The 17,079-nt window shown below is 31.8% G+C and overlaps 3 protein-coding genes across 6 annotated transcripts; 1 reads left to right on the plus strand and 2 right to left on the minus strand.

Annotated features, from left to right (window-relative positions):
* Positions 1-80: 80 nt before the first annotated feature.
* Positions 81-3,635, minus strand: LOC117608656 (transducin beta like ebi). The gene is made up of 6 exons (XM_034334092.2): positions 3,475-3,635; positions 2,894-3,181; positions 2,162-2,508; positions 1,748-2,092; positions 1,304-1,672; positions 81-1,232 (listed from the first exon to the last, which is right to left on the minus strand). Exons 1-6 carry the CDS (start codon positions 3,530-3,532, stop codon positions 1,101-1,103), a joined length of 1,539 nt encoding a protein of 512 aa, XP_034189983.2. The 5' UTR covers positions 3,533-3,635; the 3' UTR covers positions 81-1,100.
* A 256-nt stretch (positions 3,636-3,891) lies between these two features.
* Positions 3,892-8,585, plus strand: SelR (methionine sulfoxide reductase SelR). 4 transcript variants are annotated; one of them, XM_034334098.2, is made up of 4 exons: positions 3,892-4,073; positions 5,077-5,176; positions 5,787-5,959; positions 8,456-8,585. In XM_034334098.2, the coding sequence occupies exons 1-4, from the start codon at positions 3,992-3,994 to the stop codon at positions 8,524-8,526; spliced, it is 426 nt and encodes a 141-aa protein (XP_034189989.2). In that variant the 5' UTR covers positions 3,892-3,991; the 3' UTR covers positions 8,527-8,585. The 4 variants fall into 4 exon arrangements, with proteins under 4 accessions (XP_034189989.2, XP_034189987.2, XP_034189988.2 ...); XM_034334096.2 differs by having other exon boundaries at positions 3,913-4,073; positions 7,348-8,585; XM_034334097.2 differs by having other exon boundaries at positions 3,915-4,073; positions 7,384-8,585.
* Positions 8,552-16,191, minus strand: Pak (serine/threonine-protein kinase PAK 3-like protein). The gene is made up of 9 exons (XM_034334090.2): positions 15,027-16,191; positions 14,194-14,389; positions 13,252-13,420; positions 13,045-13,171; positions 12,850-12,967; positions 12,477-12,760; positions 11,904-12,399; positions 11,616-11,834; positions 8,552-11,505 (listed from the first exon to the last, which is right to left on the minus strand). Exons 1-9 carry the CDS (start codon positions 15,080-15,082, stop codon positions 11,422-11,424), a joined length of 1,749 nt encoding a protein of 582 aa, XP_034189981.2. The 5' UTR covers positions 15,083-16,191; the 3' UTR covers positions 8,552-11,421.
* Positions 16,192-17,079: the final 888 nt, after the last annotated feature.

Raw genomic sequence — 17,079 nt, forward strand, 5'->3', positions numbered from 1 at the left:
TATTAAAAATGTAAAACAACATTAATGTTTTCACAATTAATATAAATGTGAGAAACTTGTGATCATCGGGAATAATTATATTTCTTTTTTTTTATTTATTGAATGTAATTCCTGTTTTTAATTTCATCCATTTTAATCTGGTTCTTCATTGATTTTTGCTAATCATTCCCCTGGCTGTACATTGAACATAAATGATCTTTAGGACTATCGCGAGAACATAGAAAATTTACAATATAGTAATGAAACAAGTTAATGCTTCTGATGTTTACGTTAATATTAGAATATAGACATACCTACACGCGATTATTATTTATGTGTTATACTATATAACTTGTTGCTAAAAACAAAAAAACGTGTATAAGAATAACTAAAAATGTTGTATGTAATATAGGTAGAACGTATTTATTTTAAAAAATTGTACAATATTGTTGTTTATTTATTTTCACCTCGATTTTTTATGTCTATGAATTAAATTAAACGATGCATAGTTAAACTGAAATAAATTTCATTTAAAATATGTTTATCATGCATCATAATTTTCACCTCTTTCATACATTAAAATATAAAAAAATGTAGTAAAAAATAAGTCGTATCGCTGCACTATTCTTTATAAAAGTTTATTTTCTTTTTTTACTTATCAGCAATGTTTATATAATACTTAGTATTATTACAATTACAACATGTGCCTCATTCACTTCCAGCGAATGAAGATAATATTTCATTTTTCTCTGAAAATATGACTGTCAAACTGTTGCAAACTGTACAATGGTCACAATCGAGAATATTAATGTACAATTATTTTTGTGAACATTTTCTAACAGATTATCGGGAAGTTAATTAAAGGAAATTTATTATTTTCATTATATATATGTTCAAATTCTATCAACTCGTAAACTATTAAACCATTTTAGTCCTATATATAAATAATTAATACTCTATTAAATCATATTCAACAAGCACAAATAGTTCGAATAGTTGTATAACATCGCCAGTATTTTCGAAAATGAAGAACCGAATAAAAACAAAATAGAAAGCAATGAAGGTAACTTAGAACCGTAATGAGTCCGAAAAATTAAGTATAGTCTATAGTACGATTGCGATCACAGTTTACGAAGGTCAAGTACAAACACGCTCCCATCGGATGCAGAAGCACCAACTTTATCTCCTCGACTATTCCAACACACTTCGAAAATTCCTCCTGTACCTTTGTAACTGTGTACCAGTTGACCACTCTGCAGAATTAAATACAAGATAAAGTAAGTACAAAATTATGTTATAATTAATGTATAGAAGGCTATCTTACCTGAGTGGACCAAATATGAACACATTTGTCAAAACTTCCACTAGCAAGAAATTTACCATCTGGACTAAATGCTACACTATACACTGGCTCCGTGTGTTTCGTAAGTTTGTGGATGCATGCACCTCTTTCTACATCCCATAACCTTACGGTAGAATCAAATGATGCGCTAGCTAATGTTAAATTCATATTTGGATTATGAGTTCCAGGGCCAGTTGGCGACCATTTAATAGTATATATTTCTTTGCTGTGAGCTTGAAGATCGTGCACCCAAGTATCTTGTTTCATTGACCAAATTTTAAGACTCATATCATCCGAACAACTGGCCAACAGATTGCCTTGAGGATCCCATTTTATAGCATTAACTTCATTCTGCAAACAAAATAAAAATGTTACTTAATTAATTCGATTTATAATAACAAGTATTATTGTTTTTTAGGTACACACCGTGTGCCCTTGGAAGCTCTTGATTGGTTTATCAACGTTAAGCTTGCATACATGAATACACTGATCTGTGGAACAACTAGCAAATGATGTATTTGTTTGCCAATCGACATCCAAAGCAGGCGCACAATGAAAACTAAATTGTTGAGTACACTGTCCACTTTCAGCATCCCATATAATTGTTGTTTTATCGACACCAGCGCTCAATATATAGTTACCGCGTTTATTCCATTTTAATGCGAAAATTGGACCTTTGTGCTGCCCTAAGGTAGAAGCTAATCTACCGTCCGTTGTCCAAATTCGTGCATAACCATCGTAACTTCCGGTTGCTAATAAGGTACCGTCGCACTGAAAAGATAGAGAACGTTTAAATATTTCCTATAAAAATTCTAGAAATAAAAGTAACAATCATTGTACCTTCCAATCCAATGAAGTAACATCTTTGTTACTTGGAACTTCGGTACCACCCTTTTGTATACAGTGACGAAGAACAAGCTGATTCGGTGCCTGAGAATTATCAGACATATCCCAAATACGAGCTGTGCTATCACCAGAACCAGATGCCAAAAGATCAGTTGTTGGATTCCATGCGCATATGAAAACTTCTGATTCATGACCACGCAATTTTGTAGCTTTACTTGCTGGAATTTCAACAGCGCTAGCGGTAGTTCCTGTTCCTGTTCCTTGTTGCTGTTCATCCACTTCCATTTCTGTCCTATCTCCCCCTCTCTCATTTGTACCTACACCTTCATTGGAGGTGACAACTGTGAACAAATCCATAGTTTAACAATTATCAAAGGTCTTTCTTTTTTCTTTTTCTTATAATCATATATATCAAGAATATTGTTTGCTCCTAGTTTACAGACATATTATAAATTAATATTGAGCTTCATCTTGCCATATCAGTGTATATCCTAATCTTAACAACATACATCATTTAATAGATTAATAAAACATAAAAATTTATTGAACTCTGCTGTCACTGTTATAGCAAAATATATTAGCTCCTAATAGATCCATAAACTAAAGCTGTCCTTTAATGTACCTGGTGTATGAAGGAGGTCTATAAAATTTAATTACTTTTATAAACCAGGGTGTACCAGGATATTAAAATAATTGAGAATATAAAACAGAGTAAGATAAAATTACCTTCTTCCCCATTTGTATCTTGTACTTCTGTTTTCACCTGTTGTTTCTGCTGATTAATCTGATTTTGCCTTGATGCAACAACATCAGGCATAACAGCATCGATAAGGGACAATGATTCCACCATTCTTTGTTCAGTGCCATCTTCACCTATTGATATCTCTGCTTCTGTATACTGTAACCCTTTCTGAAGGATTGATAAAAGTGCTGCTGGTGGTACTAATGCTCCATTTATATTACTCTGTGATATATGTGATTCTATACCAAATGTGTAAGCAGAATGTTGAAATCCTATAGAAAACAGATAAAGAAATATTAATTAATAAGAAAATGATCAAATGGACAATTATAGTGAACATTATAAATACATTTCTGTATGTATTCAAACAATTGTATCTCTCTATTATATTTAACTTACATTTCTTAATAATCCACAAAGCAACAAGTTGTTACTTACTATAAACAGTTATCACAAAAGCAACATAAGGATTATTTAAAAAATAGATCTGTATAAACAATAACAATTCAAATCTCGTTGTACACAATTACTTGGAAAGAGGTTATGAGTACTTGAAAAAACATACCGGACTCTTGCAGGTATCGGTAAACCAAGAAATTAACTTCATCGCTAGAGAAGCTCATCGTTCTTAGCCTTCACGATACTAGCACAACATATTTATAGGAAGTTCCGCCAAAAAGTCGCTTTCATTCAGGTCGGACGCCGAGATTTGCCGCGTCGAGGTCGCTGTGGAAGAAGAACTCGTATACATACATCATACGCGAAACATTACCATTGGTCACAAAATACGAACCGGAGATGTGTTCTAAAATTCTACATCATTAATTTCGAGTAATTCCATCTTATTTTAGAACTGTTCAAAAAAAAAGAAATAAACTAACAGAATCGATTCATGTAAATGTTTTCAGCTAGAAACATGAAACGGTGTGACCGTATTTGTATAATAAAGTATAATAATGATGTAGCAGCAATAATATGCAATAATACTTTACTATACATAGAATAGTTTTTAATTAAAAATAATTTGTGAACACTGTTTCAGTAAACATTGCGCGTTATGACCGAAAGTTTCAAGTATTTTAATGATGAATACCATTTACAGAAACTTGTCGATAAGTCTGCGATGTTTAACCCTGTTTACAAGGAATTCGATACTTCAAAGAGGTTTGTTTTGTTAAGAAAATTAAATACATTTTATTACGTATTTCTTACGTATTTATTAAATGAATGGTACATTATAAAAGGGTTAACCTTTATATACAACAGATTTCATAATCATTTGTTTGTAATTTTAAAATGGTCAGTGCACATATCCAAATTTGAGAGATATTTATAATTATACTCAATTATGATTAATTATAATTTAACGAAATTCATGTTAATTTAACAAATTGTTTTTATATACTTGAATCATTCATTTTGTATAACCTTAGCTCTAAATCTATGAGCACGGATTCCCGGTATTCCTTTGTTAGTTTAGTATTTCTGAAATTTGTCTTTCCTAAAATACATGTTTACCTTTTCGTCATTTTTCTGTTCATCCGAATTCGAAGATCATTATAATTATTATAATACAATGGTTATTCAAGATCTCCAGAGATGAGTTACCATGTACCCTTCCTCTTTCGGATTATGTTTGTTAATATGTTAAGTACCATGAGGGTCTTCGGTGACCAACTGATATAATTTGACCATGGAATTAAAAGAGAATTAAAAGTAACATTAATATTATACTTATTATGCAAAGTAAGAAGCGGAAAATTTAAATTGAAAAATGGAACGTCCGTAACCCGCATAATAATTGTATAGTGTGCTCTACGGCTGTTTTTACTATGCAGTCAACTTGTCAAATATTGATGTCATGTTTGTATTTTTGATGGTATCGCCGCTAAAATTTTGTTTTTTGATCATATGACCTAGTTTTGTACAATAAAAGCCACGTGTAATTACAAAAAGCATAATTATCAAATCTGGGCACCGGAGAAGCTGATTGGTCAGTCCAAGGTCACGAAATATACCGTCCATGCCTCGAAGAAACAGGCGGCAGTGCCGTTTCTGTTCTCTTGGTATATAAGTGCATAGTTGTAAGGAAAGCGCGGCAAGTGATCCGCGTTGTTTTTTTTCTGTTATTAAAGTTGCTGATATATTCTTTTCAACTTGTTTGAAGGCTCGATTAGGAAAATGACTGTAGAAATCGATAAGGAAGAGTTAAAAAAACGATTGACGCCGATACAGTGGCACGTCACACAGGAAAAAGGGACCGAAAGGTATGTGACGTGAATTTAATTTGCCTCTTACGGAATTGGGTATGCATCACTTCATACGTGTTTCTTTTATAAAGCCACATGCATGTAAGTATTTTTATTTACATGAAGAAGTTTTTATGGTCATGGCCTAAGATTTTCTGGAATTTTGTACTTTTTCAATTACTACCTAAGCAATATTTTTCGATTGATTATGATATTCATTGCATATGTTTCAATAGTGATTTCATGCAACTTATTAATAAGTTTTCTGTGTTGCAACATTTATGAGTAATGCCACAATTTTGAATTGTGATGAACAGTTTCAATTTTATTGATTTTTATTTCTTATGTATAACTTTTGATTAATAATCTATTATTAAAAATCTGAATTGCATACTTTAAAATATATTACAACACTTGTGATACAGTTTTCCAAAAATATTGTCTGTATGGTGGAAATTGGGTTTACTTTTAGGTTGACATGAGACCAAAATAACTTTTTCAAGAGCATGTGTTGGCTTGACTTTGCGTCATGACCAAGCAGTTTAAAAATAAAGTATAGGTCTTCATAATTAACTTCCTACTATACAAGCTACTTGATGCTTCTAACCTTTTTTATTTCCTTATACAGACCTTTTACTGGTTGCTACAACAAATTTTATGAAAAAGGCACGTATACCTGCATAATCTGTGATCAAGAATTATTTTCTTCTGATACAAAGTATGACAGTGGCTGTGGTTGGCCTGCGTTCAATGAAGTATTGGATCAGGGACGAGTCAAATTAACCAAAGATACCTCACACGGTAAGGAAATATATGAATTTTAATTTTAATGATAATTCTTTTAGAATTATGCTCGGACTCTTAGTACAATAACACAGTATTTATTACGCATACAATTCTACATTAATTCAAAGTATGTGTTTAAATGGTACATAGATAAACTTTGCTGTGAAATTTAATTGATAAATGATAACACTGAATGCTATCATCATAAAGGTTTTATCTGTTTACCATTTTTAAACATTCTTCATTTTTTCTTACATTCGCTCTATCACAAGACCTCTCCTAAACTCTTAGTTTTGATATTCCTAAGCCTTCCACAATTATTACATTCTATTTAATTTTTTATGATATTTTATAAATAGCACAAATGTATGGTTAAACTATTACAATTTCAGCTATTAAAATGTTATGATACATTTTACAATGGTACTTCATATATGCATGTAAATTATATTATTAAAATTTCATCAGTTTTTTTCTTTATCATAGATACATGTATCTTTTTTAATGTATAAGAATAAAATAAGTTGCATAGTTATAATATTATTATTTTTATAAGTTTTTCCCAATTGTATTGGTATAAGGAAGGCAGTACTCCTTTTGTCCTTTACCTTGCATGTTATCGCTTAGAGTGTGATTTGTGTTAGACTTACATCATATATTATATACTAAGATCATAGTTACATATTACAATTAACGTTTTTATATTTCATATGGAGGAAGAAAATTAACATTTCTTATTTTTGCATTATATAGTCTTTTAACATATAGCTTCTGCTTTACATTACATTATGATATTAATATGATTATTATTATTATGAATTTGGAGCATAAATTATTATGTTTTGTGATATTCTGAAGTAGCTTCTTTTTTAAATATAATGAGATATTTGAGTGATACTACTATATTATAATATAAATAAAAATCTTCTAGTAAAGGTAATATAAATTATTTCTATGTGCTTTAAATAATTTGTACTTGAAAATGATAAATATTATTTTAGTTATTTTATTAAGTTACCAAGACAGTTAAATATAGAAGAGCATTTTGGAGAACTTCAATTGGATGAGTAAACAAAGGACCAATGTTATGGGTATTGATTAGAACATGTAGTCACTTTTTCTTTTGTATGTATTATTTTTATTAAAATTTATTTTTTTCCTTAAAGTTATTTAGATTTGTGGTTTTAATACTTATCGCAATCGATCTATTGCTTTTATTAATATTAGTTCATTTGTCTTGGTCCTGCTATTGCTGGAAAAACATTTAAAGTGCGCAAATCAAGGTGTTGGTCTCTACGTTTAATCACACTCTATTCTATTTCCTTTGTATTCCTATTGCTCCGCTACCACCACTTCACTCTCACCATTGACACACGAAAACTGCGTCGACAATTGACGTACAGTTGGTGGAAATCTACTACTGCTGATCGCAAACCCAGATATGGTGCGGACCGAGGTGACCTGCTCAAAGTGTGGTGCACATTTGGGACACGTATTTAACGATGGGCCGAAACCTACAAGGAAGCGGTTTTGTATCAACTCAGCATCCATAAACTTCCATCCAGCAGGAGAAGAGAAGAAGCCAACATCGTAAAAGTGATAGGAACAAATTTTCAATGGGACTTTCAAATATTACAAATTAATTTTGTAGAAATTGAAATTACATTTTCCTGTAATTACTTTGTTGTTCTGTGAAAGATTTGGTACTTTTTCAAAAAGCAAACATGTTAACAACAAATATTTTTTAACAAAATATTAACATTTATTTTATGTGTGCTATGAGCAACTATTTATTATCCATATGCCATGAATTCTAAGTATATTTCCGTGCGTTAGGAAACATAGATTCATTATAAAGAAAAAAATATGTATATTTACATATTATGGGTTGATAAAATATATCAGATTAACTTTTGCAATACTGTACTCTTAAAATAGATCTGATTCTGTACATACACTCTAAATGAACGTTAGATAAAACATTTAGCGTGTATAAAAGATCTGATAAGTTAATGTAAAATGTGTAAGAAATAACTTATAAAAACATTCTATTATTTTTTCATGTTATATGTAATGAATATAATATGTAAATAATGATTATTATTTATTTGTCTTAATACACCAAATTATATAGAACGATTATTATTTTGTAGTTGCTATAGAAAATTCTTTAGTGTTTAAGAAAACAACAATTATGATCTTTAATTTTATATGATTAGTATTAGTGTAATATTTTATAGAATTAGAGTGGAAGGAGGAATATCATTAGAAGAACAAGAATTTTTTTTTGTTATAAAATGTTTCCTTATATTGTAACGTTTTAAAACAAACTAAAACGTGTTACAGTACAATATATACGCAAATTCTAGGCATTATTTTTACAATAATTCATTATTCATTTACTGCTTTTCTTTATTTTTAAATTCGACATTGTTAAGTATTAGCTTTCCTGAGAAATCAGATTTTTACCAAATGTTTCCCTGTAATAATGAATGCCAATTTCATTTACAGAGGTACAGTTAAAACGGAAATTTTTATTGAAAAATTGCAAGCCGAAAATTGCCGATGACACATGTAAATAAAATAACGACTCATTACTAGGCCTGATTTTCTTTTTCTTTTTTTTTTTTAATAATTGAGATCTCAAAGCATTTTCAAAAACATCATAAAAAGAGTATTGAAAACATGCGTATACATACTTAATCTGATTTGTGTAGGAACCTATTTTATAGTTCTAAACTGACAATAATACATTTCTTATGGGGATACGTAAATGCACTTGGAACGATAACCGAGATAACGATGCAAAAACAGTTTATACTTGTCCACATTTTAAGGTCTTGTAATACTATTTTATTTTTGCAATAACAAAATAATAACAATTACTTGAATTTCGCGAATAATACTTAACTTTTATTACAGTAAGGCATATCAATACAACTTTGTACTTTTGTTTATTCCATAAATAAATACTGAATATTCAAAGTACTTGTATGCCTAATTAAGGTTTATTCATTTTTCAAAAATATGGACAAGTCAACTTTGCACCTTATTCGACTCGGTTTTGCGAATAAAAATAAATCTTATAGATAGCTGCTTGTAGCTGAAATATACTTAATAACTGACGCAGTAATACAATGACATAAAATGGACGTTATTTTTTTTTTTCTAAAGATATTTGTGAAAATGCAGGACCTCGTTCAGTACTTCTGATCGAGTTAAATGTCAATTTTGACCCTGAATTGCAAGTTTCTTTTACACAAATGTATGTTTTTTTTTTATTTATTAATACTAGACGTGCACAGTTATTTTGTTTTCTATACCTCCTAAACACTGCTCACAGTACCTAAATAATTTGGAGCAGATGCTGAAATGGAGTAATGTAACAATTCATATTTTCGCGCAATACTGAGACAAATTTCATACAATTAAATATTATATAGTCCCTGATCCTTTCACAGGTAAATACACATTTATCCTTCAGCATGCAGCTCCAAATTTAGGTGTAAGCGCAATACAAACTGAGCTGCTTCGTCTGTCAAGTATAATTAGACATTATTGATTATTATAAAAAAAACTAATCAGGCTTTTTAATATTACGAAAACAATAAACTCAATAGATAACGAATATATTATTACATATACGATCATTCGTTACCAAACGATGTATGCTTTCATTCTTTTTTTTTTCATTTTTTTTTCTTTTATTATTATTATTTCTTTTACTTTATGCATAATATGTCATTAATCTCTTCGATAGCTATTATATTTCTCACGTGGCGTTCTTTTAGCATTAATGTACGATAAAATCCTATACATAATGAAGATGATAAAGAATAGAAATGACAAGTTCGAAAATCTGTATTTCTTAAACTAAGAATATCCCAAGGTTTCTTTTTTCAGTAATATATGTTTAAGACATAATACAATTAGGAAAGACATTATTACATTTAATGTAGTACAACCATCTAGAAACCTTGTTTTTTTTCTTTTCTTTATATATGAATATTATGAAACAATAATCTTCTGTTGATTTGTATGTATGCATTTGCTTAGCTTTAAACAAAATATTAAATCATTTCATTGATGGTTCAAGATTATAAGGAATCTAGCGCGAGTTTTTTCACGTGTCTAAACATGACAAGACAGGCACTTTATAGTGTCACAAAATGCTCCTATATCTGAACCTTGTTTTAAAATTTCGTCGATCATCCGTTCACTTCTTGCAAGACACGTTAGAGACACAACTTACATTTGACCTGTAATCGAAGAACACACGTAACTGGACAATTAGCCCATAAAAAGATGTTCTTATAACTATATATATATATATATCTTAGTAACAAGGTCAATATCCCAACGTGTCTAATCAGCGATGCAAATGAGAAAAATTACTTATATACCTTATCTTACAATTATAAATGAATAGCGTTAAATAAGATTTCGCATGTATTAAAATTTATCATAAATTTCGTTATATGTGAAATCAATTTTTTTTCTTCTGTACTATATATACACATTAACATAATGCAAAAATTGCAGTGTCGAAATATTTTTTTTTAAAAATCTATTAAAACTTCAACTTAAATATAACACATAATGATGTCTGCTAACATTTAATGACAAGAACGTGATTCTTGAGAACGTTTAAAACAAGTTAGGCTATCGCTTATTATATCTACGTCATACTGACAGACCAAAGACTGAAAACATATTGCTCTGCTCTCCATAACTTCGTTCAAAAAATATAAGTCTGACACGAAGACCAATTTTTCTTCTTCTTCTACGATTTCTTGTTAAACCATAATAATATATTAGAATAGGTCCTATGTACTTGTTCACATTTCTTTATGATATTATCTAATAAGGTTTTTTGCTATAAATAATGTGTGTTTGTAGCTAACTCTGATCTTCACATTTTAGAGTCAGTAATACTAGTTTTATATCTTTAGAAAATAACTGACAGTCACTTGAAAATCCTCGATACCAGTTTAATATTGGTAGAAGAGCTCTCCAGGCAACAACCCTACTCGTACAATTTATTCTTTATCTTGAAGACTATTTTTAATAAGACATTATAGCGAGCTCTTTGTAACCAATAAAAACTTGTCGAGGAATATTAGATTTCTGCCGTCAGATCGTTCACAGTTCTGATTTAACTTTACCTCCTCGCAACATGCGAGAATCGAGTAATTTAAAAACTTTGAAACCATTTCTCGATACTTTTTTAAGGTATCGGATAAGTTCTATCTATCTATGACCTATATATATATTGTATACACATATAATACATATAATATATCTATGAATTACAGATATGTTACATATATTATATGTATATTTATATATGTTTATTATTTATTATATATTATTGAATTATTGTGCCGTTCCGTTTTGGGAGGGTGATTCATTATTTTCTTGTAAAATTATTAACTTTTTTTTTGTAATCACGTTGTATGATCACAAACACCACTCTTCTAATGACCTTTAGCAGCTTCCTTTGCCGCCATTATTAAAGGTGTTAAAGAAGCAAGTGGCCTTGCTAGTTTCAGAAAAGGATGCTGCAATTTATCATAAAAGTATAAATTTTATTAACTATTTATTTCATTAATTGGCTCAAACGTAACACGTAATAAATGTACCCTGTACAAATGTATATTATTAGAATTACCTTGAGTAATTCTGAAGCAGCCGATCGTTTCTCCACTTCAACTTCTAAACATTGATCTAAAAAATCTTGAAAAATTCCTGATAATTTATCTTTCTCTTTAATTTCAGGTTTTCCATTTGTTGCAATTAAATACAACGCTCTCAAAGGATTTTCGTTCAAGTATGGCGGTTCTCCTTCTATCATTTCAATAGCCATTATACCCAACGACCAAATATCAACCTACGTTCAAATTATTTCTGAAGATTGCAATATGATGAATTCAATTCTTATCGGAGTGAATATATTTACCTTTGGACCATACTGTTTTCTCGTAACTACTTCTGGCGCCATCCAATATGGTGTACCAACCATCGTAGTTCGTTTACTTTGTTCCGGTGAAATTTGTGCACAAAATCCAAAATCTGTTAGCTTTACTCCGCCGTCTAGCCCGAGCAGGATATTGTCTGATTTAATATCCCTATGTATAACTTGGTTACAATGAAGGAACTCCAAAGCTTGCAACACTTCTCTACACACCGCTGCTATTTGACCCTCGTCCATACATGTCTCTGTTACAACATCCGTTAAACTACCACCAGGTAAATATTCCATAACTACCCATAATTCCTCACCCACGAGGTAACTATCCAGGTAGTTCACAACATTCGGATGTTTGTTCTCCCGCATAACTAATATTTCATTTATTATTAACTCTTTCTTTGGCTGTTGCGAAAGGTTCATTTGTTTTATTGCAACTTCCATTCCCGTTGATGTTTCAATTGCTGTGTATACTGTTCCCGAAGCACTGAAGGAATAAACACGAAAAATGTTTAAACTCGTTAAAGATATTCCTCGAGATGAACCTGGTACGCTATAACTTACCCTTGTCCTATCTTTTCCATTTTTGTATATTTTCTATTCGGATCACCTACGCTTACGATCGTTCTTAGTTTTTCTAATATTTCATCGTCCGACATTTTTTTCTTCCTAGCTTTGTCACTTTGGGTTGGTCTCGTTTGATCAGTTGTCGTTGAGGTGGGAGTTGCCTGATTCTTATTTCTATCCAGCTGCGATTGATGCGGTTGTTGCGGTGTACCATTTCGTTGAGGTGATCCTAGCGTAGTAGTTAATGGTGGTGGTGGTTCTTCTTCTATCGGTTTCGTATACTGTTATAAAAGAATTTTACTCTTTAATATTTATACGAGGATATAAAATAATATTGAATGGTACATCGTCGATTGTAAACATTACGTACAATTGATTTTGTACGCTCTGGCCTAGCAGAAATCGGTGGTGGCGGAGGTTCATCCTCTTGTTCAGAACTAGTTGCACAAGCATCGGTTGGTGTACTACTCGGGCTACTGCTACTTACTCTGTAATTTTATTGTTTCTCAGTGCGTATTAAAATATATCTGTATTAGATATAGATTTAAATGTACAAAAGACTCACCTGCTCAGTGAATGTTGGGAATGAGAACTTCCAGAAGCTTGTGACATTGCTTGTCCACGAATATTTCCTACACCTGTTCCAACACCTATACCCATACTTCTAGGGCTACTTGCTCTTTCGATAGGAGCTAAAAATTAAAATTTAGTGTTTTTAAGTTATTAATGTACACGTAAAAAATTAATCCTTAGAGTAATATTATTAGCTTACCAACTACTCCAACCATTTTTGTTGTTGTCATGTACTTGGAACCTTTTGTTTCTTTACTGCTACTATCATACCAATTTAAAACATCTAATACAGCTTGTGGATTCTTCTTCTGTTCTTGTTTACTGATGTTACTAGACATAAGCAACCTGGCCCAAGCTTCTGGCATTCCCTAGGATCAAAGATTATGTTTTAAAACAATCGATATTAATGTTACATCTACATATTTAAGGCGGGAATAAACTGATACTAGATACAACGTTTATACTGTTATTAATCTCAAAGTTTTCGAAGCTAAGAGAAAATCGTGCAAATATAAAAACATTTTGAGAATTCAATCGGTACCAGGAAGAAATAGTAAGATTTTAAGCAGTCAAACGAATGTTAAATTTCATTCTGCAAGAAAGCAATAATATTAAATGCAACGTTGACTAAAGCATCTATCAATCTACTAAAGCAATTATGCTTCTAAACTATGATAATTCCTAAATCGTAAATAAATAAAGAAAATAGTAACTCAATACTCTTAATTGCAACAAAAACAAACAGTAAAACCAAGTGTATGTATAATAAAAACTATAGGTAAATTATCTTTGTGGTCATTTTGAGATTACTTACTTTTAATGGCAGCTTGAAAGAAATACGTGTCATGTTAGTTTTTCATGTGAAAAAATAATAGGTATAAGAAGCATCAGACAAATTACCAAATTACTTTTCCACAATGTCCATACAAGTGTGAACAAGTGATGAAAATTTAAGTTTTTCAAGGTATGAAAAATCCATCTGAATTTTATATTTTCCATAAAAACAATGTTATCCTGATACAGATGTTGATGTATCATTAAACAATGTTTATTTGGATATTCCATACCGTCGTAAGAGCAAAGCAGGAAGCGAGTGCATTTTGAACAATGATAATAAGTTACAAATAGCAAGTAGACTTACTGTAAATTCACCAGTAACAGCATCAAATCCGACGTGTACAGTGTGTTCAAAATTAGTGGGATAACTGATATTCGGTTTGTCCTTGTTCTCCTTTACCTTCATTTTGCTTTTTAAGGTTTTTTTCTTACGCTCATCAGAATCAGGTTCTTTAGGTAGCGGACGCATATCCACTGGTAAATTAGGTGCTGATTCACCTCTGAAATATATTTAAAACTTATTGTTAATCAATCAGATCAAATAGCTTTCTGTGTTTACCTTTATACTTTATATATAGGTAATTACATATATTGATGTGGAATGTATACAAGTTATTATCCACACATTATGTTTGTTCTTTTCATATAAATTCAGACAAGAAAATTTATAAAAAATTACATATGATTATTTAGGATCAATTATTAGTATACAAATGATATATACGTGTATATGCATATCATATATTATAATCATAAGATACTTTAGTATAACTGCGTATAGAGACTTAAAAAAATGGTCTCCCACATCAGAATGTCATCGCGTCTGAACTGTAAGATTTTATTTTTAGCAACCACCAAATTAGTGTCTGTTCCTCTATTTTGGGGGGGATGTAGACTTCTACATATTGCAGACAAAATAATAAGAATGCATAACTTAAAGCCAACCTTTCATAGCATATAAATCCAATACAATTCACTATTATATTTATGATAGTTTAATACAAAATCAACTGAAATGTAACTCCTATTAATTTTAATAGATTTGTTTCTCCAAAATTTAATACTATTAACAATAGTTCTAAGGAAGTACGATATGTATTATTAAATATTGAACATGTTATTAGAAACTTAAATTACCTGTTTGATGTAAGTCGCACAGGAGGTGCAGGGGGTTTATCCTCTTCATCTGACATGTTGTCCCTGCTTCTGTCTCTTTGTTGCCAATCTATCTTATGTTGCTGTGCGTCTATTATTTAAAGGCTGGTTTAATACTATTACTTCCTATTACAGTCGTCTTAGTTATTGTTATATTACACAAATTTGAAAAGATTAGGGGTTCAAATCACAGTAAATAAAGAATCCTTTATGTTGACAAGACCACCAAGTTCTCTCTTGAAAACACGATATTCTAAGATCCATTCACTTCTATTATGAAAGAAAGAAGTGAATTTTATTAATTTAGTAGATGTATCGAAAAGACGTTTCGGATACCGGCATTATACGAGGAGCACGGTTAAAAGACTTGACGACCGGTGGGGAACATGGAACGAAACAAAGGTGCCCCTCCTCGTGGGTGACAGTTTCGATAAGGTAAATCGACACAATTTATGAAAGATCTTTTGTCCGTTTGGGAATAGTCACGGCGTCTACGAACGGGTCAATGTCGTGGGTATGGGGTGTACTCGAATGCAAGAGATATACACAAGCACCTCCGAAGCGTGATTCACGCACGGGTGCAGACACCGCGCCGCATCCACGGGCCTCTACTTTTTCTCTCTTTCTCGACCAGCTTCGTGTACGGATTTCTCTTTCGTTCTTAAGACGGTTTCACTCCTTCCTTTTTTTCTCGTATTTCAGCACTCTCGAAAGAAAAAATACGGTTGTATATTCGTGTATATATGGCGCCGCTTTATCCACACGTCCGTAATGTGCCGCGTTTGGGCACGGCGGAGGCGGAACCACGCGGCGCTCTAAGTCTTATCAATGGCACCTCATCGCGTACATGTAATCGACGCCCAATGTCGAATTTCTCCCTATTCTTCTCCACGACTTTTCGAGGTTGATAAGAAGTCTGAATCACCACCGCCGCCGCGGTCTTCTGGCACTGCACAGCGCCTCCACCGAAACACCGTTCACTCCCTCTCTTTCTTTATCTTTCTCTTTCCTTTCCCATTTCTCTTTTCAACTTTTTCCTTTTATCTTACTTTTTTTTCCACCTTATCTTTTACCTTATACACTTACAAGGTTAGTACACTTAATATACACATGTCGATACATTTATTTTTATCTATCTGATTATTCTTAGTTAACACGAATAAATATATACATGCAAGTGTGTGTATATGTGATTAAAAAAAAGTAGAATAATATAGATTGAAATGGTGGTGATACTGTATGTATATATGTATATACATACATATATACTGTAGCAGCTACACTAACGCTCCAAGCGAACCAGGGGTCAAACTAATGCACGTTACACAGTGACTATAGTGGCTATAAATCTAACAAGACTGGACGTGCCTTTGTTTTCGAAGAGTCTTTTATTATCAATTTTATTATTAAAATATAAAACACTTTGCATTACACAGTGACTACAGATCCAACGAGATTAGACATGCCTTTGTTTTCAAGGGGTTTTGAATTTGTGCCTTGAGAACGAACGCCATCTGCTCTATCCTGGTACAAAAATGTGAAATACTTCGCACTGCAACAGTCTAACCCACGTTGATGGTAATCCAGTCCTCTCAATACTAGATACGAGGGCTTCACCGCCAAAACCGGTATGGCCATAAGCACCATTTGCGACGGGAGTAGGGGCTCCAGAAAAGAAGTTAAGGGCTAGAATAATATAAGAATTTAAGTCAATTAAATTCTCGTGTAGATCCAGTGTTGTTGGATCTACAAGGGATGGTTGTGCCCTCCATTTTCGACCGCAGTGCGATCTATGCACAAACGACTCAAACTACTCGATAACTTACCGATCAATTTTGCGAAAGGAGTGAAGCACTAGCGCTATCTATCGGAAACCCGCGGAAACGAGTCGGTAAGTAGTCTTTGCGCGTTCCTGATAGATGGCGTTATAGGACAAATCGATCGGTAAGTTTAAGTCTGTAAGTCGAGTAGTCCTTTGTGCATAGATGGCACTAGTATAGACATCTCTGCATTCTTTTCATCCCTACATTCCTTA

The sequence above is a fragment of the Osmia lignaria genome, chromosome 2 (genome assembly GCF_051020975.1).
Source record: "Osmia lignaria lignaria isolate PbOS001 chromosome 2, iyOsmLign1, whole genome shotgun sequence".
In the NCBI taxonomy this organism is placed as follows: domain Eukaryota; kingdom Metazoa; phylum Arthropoda; class Insecta; order Hymenoptera; family Megachilidae; genus Osmia; species Osmia lignaria.

What these genes read in the sequence shown, in the direction of transcription:
- LOC117608656 (XM_034334092.2), bottom strand. Translation starts at nt 3,532, where the DNA reads ATGAGCTTCTCTAGCGATGAAGTTAATTTCTTGGTTTACCGATACCTG. An exon ending in AGATACAAATGGGGAAGAAG is followed by an intron (nt 2,509 to 2,893) that starts GTAATTTTATCT and finishes ATTTGTTCACAG; the next exon opens with TTGTCACCTCCAATGAAGGT. An exon ending in AGAGCTTCCAAGGGCACACG is followed by an intron (nt 1,673 to 1,747) that starts GTGTGTACCTAA and finishes TTTTGTTTGCAG; the next exon opens with AATGAAGTTAATGCTATAAA.
- SelR (XM_034334096.2), top strand. Translation starts at nt 3,992, where the DNA reads ATGATGAATACCATTTACAGAAACTTGTCGATAAGTCTGCGATGTTTA. An exon ending in GAATTCGATACTTCAAAGAG is followed by an intron (nt 4,074 to 5,076) that starts GTTTGTTTTGTT and finishes ACTTGTTTGAAG; the next exon opens with GCTCGATTAGGAAAATGACT. An exon ending in CAGGAAAAAGGGACCGAAAG is followed by an intron (nt 5,177 to 5,786) that starts GTATGTGACGTG and finishes TTCCTTATACAG; the next exon opens with ACCTTTTACTGGTTGCTACA.
- Pak (XM_034334090.2), bottom strand. Translation starts at nt 15,082, where the DNA reads ATGTCAGATGAAGAGGATAAACCCCCTGCACCTCCTGTGCGACTTACA. An exon ending in CAGAGCGTACAAAATCAATT is followed by an intron (nt 12,761 to 12,849) that starts GTACGTAATGTT and finishes CTTTTATAACAG; the next exon opens with TATACGAAACCGATAGAAGA. An exon ending in GAAAACAGTATGGTCCAAAG is followed by an intron (nt 11,835 to 11,903) that starts GTAAATATATTC and finishes ATTTGAACGTAG; the next exon opens with GTTGATATTTGGTCGTTGGG.